Below are 12,989 nucleotides of genomic sequence, written 5' to 3' on the forward strand. Positions count from 1 at the left end.
GCACCAGGGACCTTGAATACCCCAGGAGAACTCATCAAGTATGTATTAGATCACCAGAAGGTTGCACCTCTAACCAATGAGGGTCTAGTGATGGCCATGCAAGGGATGGCTGCTTCGGTTAGCTCGGCGGTTAGGACAGCGGTGATGGCAGCCGCTCGGGTTGGGGAAGAAAAGGATAGAGGCCCTTGTTTCAAATGTGGACAGTGCGGTCACTTTAAAGCGCAGTGTCCTAAGAGAGTGGGCCAGGGGGGGTTGCAGAGTCAGGAGAAGAGGTGTCAACTGTGTGACGGGCCCGGACACATTGCGCACCAATGTCGAAAGTTCAAGGTTATGCCGCAGGGAAACGGGAGCGGGAGGGTGCCAATGGCCCAGGGCTCCTTCCCATTTCCCTGAACTGGGCCGCGAATGCTACGCCTACAGCTGCATTAGCCATGGACTTAGGTGAGCGACCATTAGCTAAGGTCATGATGACATTCGATTTGGAGCTCCCAGTATCGGGGCCCCGAACGGTGTTTTTTATGGCTTTATTGGACTCTGGTGCGGACATTACTGTTATCGCAGAAAACGATTGGCCTTGGCAGTGGCCGGTGACTCTTACATGGAAGGTGCTTGCTGGGGTGGGGGGTGAGGTACCTACCAAAGTGGCTGACGCAGGAGTGGAGCTTTCGATCATAGGCAGAGATGGCTCTATAGAGAAGACTGTTTTCATTACCCCTACCCTAGCCCAAATTCCAGGATCTATACTGGGCAGAGACATCCTTCTTGAGCTGGGAGTGAAGTTGACAAATTTATAATAAGGGCCACTGTCCATCATTTAGCGCTGCAACACGCAATTCCGTTACGGTGGAAATGGGATGTATCTCCTGTTTGGGTGGATCAGTGGCCCCTTCCAGCTGATAAATTGGCAGCGCTTATACAGCTTGTTTCGCAAGAGCTTATGGCAGGCCATGTAGAACTGTCACTTAGTAATTGGAATACACCCATTTTTGTTATCCGAAAGGCTTCCGGGTCATTTCGGTTGCTGTATGACCTTTGAGCGGTTAATGCACAGCTAATTCCCTTTGGTCCGGTTCAGCAGGGAGGACCTCTACTCTCAGCTATCCCAGAGAAATGGCCCCTGATGGTCATTGACCTTAAAGACTGTTTGTTTTCTATTCCCCTGGCAGAGCAGGACAGACAGGCTTTTGCATTTACGGTCCCAGTTGTGAATAACTGGGGACCCGCCCAAAGGTATCAGTGGAAGATTCTTCCACAAGGTATGACCTGCTCACCCATGATTTGTCAACTCGTAGTGGGCAAGGTCATAGAGCAGGTTAGGCGGTCATTATTGGACTGTCAAATTGCACATTACATGGATGACCTATTGCTTGCTGCACCGACCGATTCTCAGTTGCGGACATTGGAGAAGAATGTAGTTACCGTGCTCACAACTGCTGGGTTTGTTATCTCACAGGAAAAGATTCAAAGAGAACCAGGAATTGAGTTCCTGGGATATAAGTTCGGGTCTGTGACGGTAATCCCAGAGGGATTGGAGATCAAGCCCCATGTTACCACCTTGTGGGACGTTCAAAAATTAGTGGGGGCTATGCAATGGGTAAGAAACGCAGTAGGCATTCCCCCACAGCTCATGAAGCCCTTTTATGACCAATTGAAGGGGTCAAACCCACATGAGGAAAGGGAATGGACCCTGGAGATGAATTCAGCTTGGCAAGAGATACTGACAGCTTGCTCCACAAATGCGCTTGCAAGGTGGAACCCAGATCAGCCACTGGAAGGCGTAGTAACCAGATGCCAACAGGGATCGGCAGCCGTGGTAGGACATACCCTTAGCTCCCGCCCGCGTCCATTGTGTTGGCTGTTCTCTGCCCAGCCGGTGAGGGCGTTTACTCTGTGGTTGGAGCAATTGTCCTCTCTGCTCCAAAAGGCTCGCCTCACCGCGGTAAGGGCCTTTGCAAAGGACCTGGATATTGTGTACCTACCGGAGGCTTTTTGAAATGCTCAGCCTTTGCCGGATGAGATCTCCTTGGCGGTGCATGATTTCAGTGGTAAGCTTAGTTACACTGATGTACTGCCAATTTTCGATCTGGCGAAACCTCTTCAGATATCCCTATGGCACAGAGTGTTGGACACCCCCATAGATGGCCCTACAATATTCACTGATGCCTCTTCGGCGACTGGCCAGGGAGTAGATGTTTGGCAAGTTCCGGGTGGCAAGTGGGAGACTAAGTTGATAGCTGATGGCTCGGTGAGCATTCAGATGCTGGAAGCCAGAGCGGTGGCAGTGGCGTTATGCCTCTGGCCCCAGACTCCCTGTAACATCATTACTGATTCGGCATTCGTAGCTCGGTTGCTGTTACGCATGGGAAAGGAGAGACAGCCGAATACGACAGCTGCAGCTTTGTTGGAGGATGCTTTGGTGGCCAGATCTGCGCCTGTTGCCATCCTCCATGTCCGTAGCCATTCTGATGTTCCAGGGTTTTTCACTACGGGGAATGATATAGCGGATCGTTTAGCGGGGGGCCAAGTATTTACTTTGTGGGAAGCTCGTGACCTTCATTCTGCATTACATATAGGGGCTAGAGCGTTAGCTCGGACTTGCTCCATTCCTGTCACTGTTGCTAGGGAAGTTGTGCAAACTTGCCCGCACTGCAATTCTGCACCAGCGCTCGGGGTGGGGGATTAATCCCCATGGTCTCGCCCCATTGGACATCTGGCAGACAGATTTTACGATGGAACCACAAATGGCCCCACGAGCATGGCTTGCTATAACAATTGATACATCCTCTACCGTCGTCGTTGCTACACAGCATGGGCGCACTAGCTCTGCGGCGGCTCAGCATCATTGGGCCACGGCCATCGCGGTCTTGGGAATGCCGCACCACATAAAAACAGATAATGGCTCTTGCTTTGTTTCACGGTCGTCTAAAGAGTGGCTGGCCCGCTGGAACATCACACATAGTACAGGACCCTTGCTGCCAACGAGAATTACCATGCTAATGTTGTGCCTCTTTTGTCTGTGTTGGTAGCCGGTGGGAGGTACTCACTTGATCCAGCAGCCTGGGAATTTGTGGGTTACTTGGGCTCACCAAACAGGGAGGACGAATTTCTGTCTAAGCATGCAATCGGCCACTTCACCATTCCGCACGTGCCTTATAGGGGTACCTTTGAATTTTTCTACTGATAGGTTGCTATTTTTGGGATACGTAGATAATATAACTGCTTGCGAAAAGTACTTTACTTCAGGTGCTAATATTTCGGCTTGCCTGATCCGCATGCTCAATACATCACTTTCATGGGACCCCCCTGAATTGCTGCTTATGGGATCTCAGAGTGTGGGTAATAATTCAGAGGGATGCATATGTTTTGAACAATTTGCCTTACAAGGATTGCTTTCCCAACATGGGATCGCGCAGGATCTCCTTAAGAGGGGTAGACCTTTGTTGTGGGATTCTAGCCATAATAGAACCATCCCACACATGCTTGTTAACCTGCTGAATGGTGAGGTGCTCAGGTGGTCTGGCCCGTACTGTGGGTACGTGGTAAATCGTACTCGGCAGTGGTATAATTTCAAAACCGCGAATGGGTGGAAAGGTTCCCTGTGTAACAATTGTACATCGCCACAGCAGTGGTGCAATATCACCACGAGTGACTGTTGCTGCAACATCACACAATCTTGGCCGCAGGGAGGGTACGGATACCCCCGCAGGAGACCACAATATAATGTCACCACCTGAAAACTATTGAAAGGTAAATTTGATGATAATGGTCTGGATAGGAGTAATGAGAGAGTTAGTGTTGTCGGAGGTTCAAAGATGTTACCACCAGGGGTGTTCCTGATATGTGGTGACAGGGCTTGGCAGGGTATCCCGAGGATACCGGTGGGGGGACCGTGTTACCTGGGGAAATTAACTATTCTATCACCAAGCATCTCTGAGTGGGTACAATTGGTCAGGGACATGAGTAAAGAGACTCGGAAAAGGCGAAGTATTCACACCCTAGGATCAGACTGCAGTGACGAGGTACACCTTTGGGGACCAACGGCACGAATATTTGCATCCATCCTGGCTCCGGGAGTAGCCGCAGCTCAAGCACTTAAGGACATAGAAAGACTAGCTTGTTGGTCCGTGAAACAGGCCAACATGACTTCTGTGCTCCTAAGCGAACTACTCATGGATGTTGATAGCCTTAGGCATGCTGTGCTCCAGAATAGAGCAGCGATCGACTTCCTACTCCTGGCACAGGGTCATGGATGCAATGACTTTGAAGGGATGTGTTGTTTCAATTTAAGCGATCACAGTGAATCGCTACATAAGAAGTTACAACTGCTAAAGGAACATACGAAAAAGATCGGAATACAGGAAGATCCCTTCGGAAATTGGTTGGAGAATTTGTTTGGTAGGATTGGGCCATGGCTTAAGCAGTTACTTAAAGCATTTGTAATAGGGCTTCTTATATTTTTGGGATTAATGCTGTGTTTGCCATGTATCTTTTGATGTTTGCAAGGTTGTATACAACGAATGACTGAGAAAATGATCTACACGCAATTGGAATATCGTAGAATGCAGGATAAATTCTAAGATATATGTTGTTTAGGTTTAGCACATCGCGTATTGTAACGGGGCAAGGCTCTTCTTGGCATGGGGAGGGGGAGATGTTGTATTAGGCGCTTGCGCCATCTTCGGGTTGTAACGCGTTAGGCCCTCCCCCTTTCCATATATAAGCACGTGTTTGTTCCATTAAAGCGCCATTTTGCTGTTCACCATATTGGTGTCACCTCGGTAATTGGCCAAGCTGCGGTCTCCCAGGGAAAACGAACGGGTGAAGGTTACAACAATGTCCCTTTGGTCATGCTCAGTGGTATTTAGGGTGGTTGAGTGCCCACCTACTTCCCCTTTTTTCACCATCAGCTTCATCACTGAACCCTTTGACGCATTTTCATTCACTTTCCCCAGTTTGGAAGATTTCCATTGCTTATTAGGCCGTAGTGAACCACGTTTTTTAAAAACATTGTATGTGGAACCTGAGGAAAATGTCTTTGCAGGTTTTGAGGCAAAAGATAAAAGTATTCTATTGTGACTGCAGTAATTCTCATGAAGCAAAATCATTGAGCCAGAAGATAAAAGTAATCTATTATGTCCCCAGTGCAAAATTATTGAGGAAAAATAAGACTGTTCACCCACTAAAGCTGAAATGGAAAGTTTTAGAACTATTACTTATGGATTCCTTTTGCTAAACTAACATATTGGTTCTTAAACTAATGTAGTAATTCCTTTTGCTAAGCAAACTAACCTATATCAAAACAAAGTCTTAAATAAATAGAATCAATGTTTAATTTCTGTATGTTTGAAGACCTGTAGCTGCCTTTTCATGTTCTCTGGACTTCTTTGAAAATAAGCTTTTGCAAATCTGAACACATAATTTTCCTTTCCTCCTGTATCCTTCTTTTAGTATTGGCTACAGAGGTAACATAGGCTGGAATTTAAACATGATAGATTGTGTAATGTGATTCAATTTCAAACACCTTATTGAAAACTAATGGAGATAGAGATTCCAAAGTAGTGACAAGCCCAAAATCTAAATATTAATGTAACTTCAGTCTCAGGAATACTTAAAATACTTTACAGTCTAGGTAAGTGCTATTCAACCTTTTCAGTTTTAATACCTTTTGAAAAATACCCAGTGAAGGTCTAGGCTTTTTCAGAAATATGTAGATTGCTAGATGGTGCAAGTACTTGGTTTAGTTAATTTTTTTTCAGCCTTCAGAAGAGGCCACCAATGGAAAATCACTTATTTTAGCTGGAATATTTGAGTTAGAAAAATCTCTGGTCAAAGTGTTTCCCAATGTAAATCCAGTCACTTTAGTTTGCACTAGGCTAATTCAGGTAGTTATTCTGAATCGACTCCATGCTGATAACATTGTGTATGTAAAAATGCTCCTTCAAAAGCACTAGTCTCACACAGCTTTAACTCTTACTTATGATGGAAATGCCTTCAGTGCTTTAAGACTCTGGATTTGTTTAGGGATTTTTTAATTCTTTGTTTAGCTTTGCAGAGCCATCACATCTCAGAGGCACTGAGGTGATGATTTTCCTTATGTTCATCAACAGCACCACTCACTAGCAGTCACTTAAACCCAAGCAAGATTGCAAAAGGTACAGGAAATACACAGGTGTTTTGGAAAGAGTTCTTTTAACATCACAGTTGTAGAAGTACTATGCAAAGTGCAATTTTCCTTGTAAAAGCATTCTAGTATACCTGCTCATATGAGAGGAAAAAGTTCATCTTTATTTCAATGTGTTTTTTTTAATAAAATATTGTTAATTTAAATAGCATTTGGTAGGCTGTCATTTATTTTCCATGAAGTGCTTAAGACTACTGAGGAGAAATTTAATTAAAGAATGTTTATATTAAAGTCAAGACATCCAAAACAGGATGAAACACAAATCTATAACCTTCTGCAGTATTCCTCTCCCTTGGACCTGTCAGAAACATCTGAGATAATTTATAGGAGACAGGATCTCTGGTGAAGAAATTTTAATTGATGATTGCAATGGCAGGCATCCTGCAAGCAGGAGCACACCTATGGCAACAATATTACAGCTTTTGTACCTTGTGTCCTCCAAGCTTACCCCCTCCCCCGTTTTCCCATTGGCTGGGTACTCCAGGTTCACAATCTTAAGCAGTTTTACAATTGTTAATTACATTCTGACACTTATAATTCATAGTTTATCTTGTTGACAGCCAGTCGCCATCCTGCTGTTTCCAAGATGTCTCAGTACTCTTATTGTTGGAAATATCCAAGTAATTTTGTCAGGACGGTATCTCTGATAAAAGCAGAATTTATTCGCGATTGCAATGGCGGGTGTCCCGCAAGCAGGAGCGCGCCTATGGACACAACATGACAGCCTTTATACCCTGTTTTCTCCCTCTTGCCTCCCCCCTCCCCTGTTTCCCCAATGGCTGGGTACTCCAGGTTCACAATCTTATCAGAAGGTTTACATTTGCTATTTACTTGTTAATTTATTTGTTATCTGATGTCAGTCAGCAGCCATCCTGATGTTTCCAAGATGTCTTCGTGTTCTCCTTGTCGTATTGATATGGTGATTTTCTTTAAAGTCATCGTTAAACAAAGAGCACTGGAGGGGATGATGTCAGGCCTTCCGATGTCTCTTCAGGCGCTTCCTCGGGCAGGCCATGGCTTGTTCTCTGGTTTGCTCTCGTGCAGGATATTCTTGCAGTGTGTATGACAAAATATACATATATACACCTATATACAAAGTATGCGTTCCTGGGAAGTTTCGTCTAGAGGATAAGTGATGTAAACTTATCAGAGATAAGGACTCCCAAAAAGAACTGTGATAGTGGAGATCATAAAATAAAAATAATATTATCCAATTCTAATGCAGAAACAACATTTGATTCCCACATTATCATATTGATAAGGCCTCTTCCATTCTGTCCAAAGGACTCTTCCTTTGTTTAACAAAGAGCACGGGGGAGGTGGGGGGGGTGGGGGGGGAGCAGGAGGTCTTCCCGATGCTTCTTCAGGCAGGCATATTTTTACTTCACACAATGTGTATGAGCATGAAATGCTAGCTATACATGTATACTATTTAACTTCTCCTCCTTAAATTTTCAGTCACTCAGGTCTTGTCTGTCCAGCGCCAAAAATTAGTAGTCTTCCAACATAATGAGCCTATTGATATCCTTGTCAAGGGTCACACTATTTAGGGGTGGGATGTCTAACTTGTCTTTAACTCAAGGCTCAGAGGTATTCCAGATGGCTGGACAGACAAGCTGCAGTCTTCAGACCTATAAATTAAGAACATGAAATAAAATTCTTATCTTATTCCTATGCAGAAACAACAACTTATAAACAACAACTTATAATCTTTATGTAGAACATTGATTTCTTTTGTCACTGTTTACAGGTGCTCCTGACCCAACAGCAGGTGCTAGCATAGATGATGAAAACTGCTGGCATTTGGATGAGGAACAGGTCCAAGAACAAGTTAAACTCTTCCTCTCACAGAGTGGATACCATGGATCAGGAAAGCAGCTCAATTTGCTTTTTGCAAAGGTATGTTAAGTATTCTAAACCTTTCTTTTTTTCTCTCCTCTCATTCCTCCAGCCAGGCTGAACTTGTTTGTTAATAATGAGCTGTTTCAGCAGTTGCAATCTGGTGTGTCTTGAGATCAGTTTAAGGATATTAAATAATGTTTCAACCATCTACAGCTTTGCACACCCAAAAATGTTGAAGAAACCTGTAGAAATGAGTCTTGCAGTAGCCTGTATAATACACCTGTGGATTACATATGGAAGAAGTGTGTTTGAAGAATTGCAATGGGATACTGAAATAAAAATCATTGTTAAAATTGGGAAGGCAGACTTCTTTCTACTTAAAAATTTCACTTCATAGACATTAATTGTATTTTTTATTTAACACAGAAATTGAATGTTTAGTACTGCAGCATGTAGTTTGCCCTGTGGTGTTTTCTTTTTTCCATGTTTGTATTAAAAGGCTCATTTCCTAGGTGCGAGAGATGCTAAAGATGAGAGATTCGAATGGAGCTCGCATGTTGACGTTGATAACAGACCAGTTCATGGCTGACCCTCGTCTGTTGCTTTGGAGACAACAAGGAACTGCAATGACTGACAAGTATAGGCAGCTCTGGGATGAACTGGGTAAATGCACAGACTTCAAAATCATCTAAGTCTTCATGTGTATAATGAAAGAACTGTATGTTTGGGAGTGGAGAGAAACTTTATTGTGGTACTAGATAAACCAAGTTAGCCTTCTGCAGCTTTGTTTGTTCAATTAAGTTTAGGTAAAATTGAGTTTCTGATCTACTACATGAGACAATTGCAGTTGATGGAGAGGAAGCTTGGTATGAAACAAATACAGTTGCAACAGGTTGTAAATATCCTGAGGATCTAAAAAGAGTAAAGCAAAAAGTAAAAATGTACACAACTGAGGGTAAATATATAAGCCATGGTACTAAAATTGAAAGTTTAAGGAAGAAATCATTTTGCAAGTGGAGAGAAATAGAAGGAAAAAAAGAGGAGATTCATTAAGACTATGAGAAAATTGCAACAAAGGAAAACAGAAGTCCATTATATAGCAGAGACTTTCACCCATAACATCCTTGTTGGTAAGTTTAGGAAGTGTGTGATAGATGAGTGGACAGAGAGGTGGATTGAGTACTGGATGACTGGAAGAGCTCAGAGGGTCATTATCAGCAGTGCAGAGTCTACTTCGAGGCCTGTAGCTAGCTATACTTCTCATGCTAGGAGAATATAGATGTGACTTCAGTGATGCGCTGATTAACACTTTCAACTTGTCAGAGTAATATGTGAATGCACTTTCCAGAGTTTAGAGATGAACTGGTATTCTTCATGTTGTTGCTGTTTAAATGGTAAATTTCACATGCTGATCTTCAGGTGTTTAACTCTCAGCAACAATGGTTGAAGACTTTATTCTACTGGAATGATTACTTATCTGAAGCTCCTTGGTTTGCCTTTTTAAATTGCATTGATAAAATGGAGGAATATGGAAATGCACAGTAAATATCTGCTGATGCATGCTGAACTGAAATCTCTGATTTCAAGGAAAGGCCAGTTAACCTTTGAACTTCAGGGGGAAAAAACAGTCCATGCAATCTTACTACAGCAGTAATTCTTAATATTCATTCATCAAAATTAAGTAAAAGTTGCTTGTGGTCTATAAAAGTGAAAAGATTTATTTAATCTAAGGGGAAATTTTGACTTTGTGACCCAGCACAGGGATCATGATGGCTGTAAGGCTCTGCTTTGGAATTAAACGTTGAGCACTGTGAGATGCCAGAGATTGAGATGAGACTGTTTTGTCAACAAATGGAATCTGCAAGTTTATTGGTGTCTTTTTGCAAGCTTCTGGCTGTGAAATCAAATTGGAAGCACTTTAGCCACATGGATAATACAGGACCTGAATACAAATGTCACATACCACCATCAAGGTCCACTGGGAAAAAATAGTGTTCCCACTGGAACACTGCATCAATACGGATCATTTAAATACGGGAATTACATTTAAACAAAAAGCCCTGTTTGCCTTATACTGCAATTTTAATGCCTTCTTAGCAAAAGCTAAGTGATAAATTAAAATTAAAATGTGCCCATATTTTTAAAGCTGTAATGCAAAATAACCTTTTATTGCTTCTCACGTGCCACAAATGAATCATCATACTTGTAAACCCTAAACCAAGCCATAATTGGAGCAGCTACTGTTATCAAAACAAGGCTGCTCATGTGACAGCTTGATAAAGCTGAAACTGTTAAATTAAATCCCAGATGTTTGATCTGATGATAGCATTCAAGTAGAATAATCTAAGACACAAGTATCTACTGCTTGGTGGAGTGATGAAGCCCAAAAATTTGTCAACATGTAGATTACAGAATCAGATTTTTTTGTACCATTTTCAGTATCTTTATATCTTTCCTGTCTTTGCTTTGAATAAGCTTCACATAATTTACATGATTCAAACCAAACATTTCTAGGGAACTTTTTCTTAAGTCAAGGATTATCTTTATATGGAACAAAAATGATGACTGTGTCATGGGGAAAAGGGTATATCCAGAGAGCTCTTGCAAGGCAGGGCCATGAATAATTGGCAAATATATTCTGGGATTTTGTCCTACTGATCCTGATCTCTGTTGGTTTTTGTATTTCACAAAGTTGAGGAGAACTTAGGAGGAATTCTGTACATCTAGCTGGGAACTCTCTACACTTCAGTGCATAAACTTTTACTGTCTATCTCATCTGTTTGTTGATATCGAAAGTTTTTAAGCGTAGGAACTTCTCACCATTATTGTCATGAACTTTGTGGCATAAATTTTTTCTGGACAACCTTTTTATCACCCTTTCTGTTATGCATACTAAATTCATTGTTCTCCTAAAGGTATTTCCTGAGGAAAATTACATGTCTTTGCCTTAGTTATAGTACACATAGTCTCAGCAGTTTTTCACCAGCACTTAGACCTAATGTGGGCTGCTTTTTAAATGCTATAACATCCTGGTGGTTTACTTTGAGTTCGTATTTATTGATGTTTTGGTCATTTTCTGGATTAGTGATGTATTTTTGTGTGAAAATTTAAAACTTTAAAATATCTTACAAGATAACATAATGTAGAGAAATAGTACAATATACTTCCAGAAGGATCGTGCTTAATTTTTTTATTAGCAACACTTTGCTTCTCATTTAAAACTGAATTCTGTATATTAAATTTAGGCAAAGAATCATTATAGACTGAGAGATTTAATTACTGTTGTCACAAGCAAACTAAAAAAGTGTTAAAGCTTGTTTTGAAAACTGCTCTGAATTTTTCTGATACAAGTTTATATTCATCTCTAGAAAAAATACCAAGTTAGACTCTTTTAACCTTAACAAAATGAAGCTATTCTCCATCTAAAATTCTTTTCTTTACATTTAGAGAGACAAACTTGTATGAATGGGACATACCAGCTGTTATAAACAGATTATTATCCCTTTTTAGTACTTCAGGGAAGGAAAAAAGGACAAAAGCAGGTTGGTGCCAATATGCCCCTAGAGAAAATCCTTCCTGATGCCAGATCTGGAGGCTACTTTAGGACTACCATCAAAAATGAATGCAATTCTTACAGTTTTTGTGCTGACGTGCGGAATCAAACTCTGTAACCCAAGTAAGATTACAAGGCAGGTATGGTTTACTCAGTGCTGCGCATATACCTGGTGCAAGGGGATAGATCCACCTAACTTGCACAACATAGGGCAAAAGCTTGGTACAGATATAGGCCGAACTAATACATAATCAAATGATTTTCCCGGAATTCGTATCCATATTCACTACATTTCCAAGAACCCATCAGCATATGGTCTCTCCCTCTTGCACATGTGCTGTAGGCAGTGGGGGTCTCCTTCTGGTGGTCGTGGGATGAAGGCTCATTGTCTTCAACAGAAGTAATCCCATCCTGACCTGTTCCTTGTGTACTGTTTTGTCAAGTTTACAATAGAGTTTTGAGATGTTCTTTTCTTATCTGGCCTCACATCCTGCTTACCTGCATTCCTATACAGTGCTTAACCCTTACCTTGTCGTCTCCTTACTCACATTCCTATACAATGGTTATCCTTAGTTTGTCCTCTCCTAACTCAGTGCTCTAACATCATTTTTCTGGAGCTACATACTTTGTGCAATAGCTTTTTAGTATCAGAAGAAATACATGCTTTTCCCCATATTTTGTGGTATTTTCAAATGAGTAATGGCAAGACTGTGATTTTCAGTTTTGAGTGCTAGGTGTTGTCATGGTTTTATGTTTTTTGGTTTTCAGTATTCCGCATCATAATATCATGTAGTGCACTGGGAGTTAAAGTGTTAATGCTCCAATTCCAGGTACCTATCCCTATAAATTACGGAAGTCATGGGATCTGGCCCTTCCAGGTGGGGCGGTCTCTTACTGCCTGGCAGTAAGAAATTGAGACTAATAAATCAAATAAAATAGGTGTGAGAGAGAGTTCCTGAGACCGAGTCAAACCTGAAAAGCTTGGACCGGCTAGGAAAGCACCCTCCAGCACCCACTGCAAGGCAGTAAGAGACCACTCCACCCGGAAGGGCCAGATCCAATGACTTCTGCAACCCACAGAATTGGACCATTAACTGTTTAACTCCCAGTGCACTACATGATGTATTGATGTGGAATACCAAAGACCAAAAATCACAAAACCATGACAGAACCAAATTTACTTTCAATTTTTTTCTCACTTTTATTTTTAATGGCTATATAACATTAAGCTGTTGTTTAATTTTCTGTTAAAACTTCTAGTAAATGCCAAACCTAGATAGTAGTGATTTATCTAAGGAGTAGAGTTACTGAATACTTGCTAATTTCTCTGAGCTTTACTGCAGTCCAGCAATCTATGATATTTTCCAGTTTTCTCTGTTGAATAGATATTGGTATTGGAAATATCCAAATAAT

At 41.8% G+C, this 12,989-nt stretch overlaps 1 protein-coding gene across 1 annotated transcript in view; it reads left to right on the top strand.

Annotated features, from left to right (window-relative positions):
- Positions 1–311: 311 nt before the first annotated feature.
- The window catches only part of LOC122163931 (zinc finger SWIM domain-containing protein 6-like), a gene marked incomplete at its 3' end in the record, with an annotated part of 60,663 nt that continues 47,985 nt past the window's right edge, over positions 312–12,989 (top strand). The window contains exons 1-3 of the mRNA XM_042825508.1: positions 312–441; positions 7,932–8,080; positions 8,536–8,686. Coding sequence (XP_042681442.1) covers positions 312–441; positions 7,932–8,080; positions 8,536–8,686 — 430 coding nt within the window. The remainder of the gene's footprint in view (positions 442–7,931; positions 8,081–8,535; positions 8,687–12,989) is intronic.

The sequence above is a fragment of the Centrocercus urophasianus genome, unplaced genomic scaffold, assembly GCF_019232065.1.
Source record: "Centrocercus urophasianus isolate 14NV4802_14NV808 unplaced genomic scaffold, USGS_Curo_1.0 seq_243, whole genome shotgun sequence".
Classification (NCBI taxonomy): domain Eukaryota; kingdom Metazoa; phylum Chordata; class Aves; order Galliformes; family Phasianidae; genus Centrocercus; species Centrocercus urophasianus.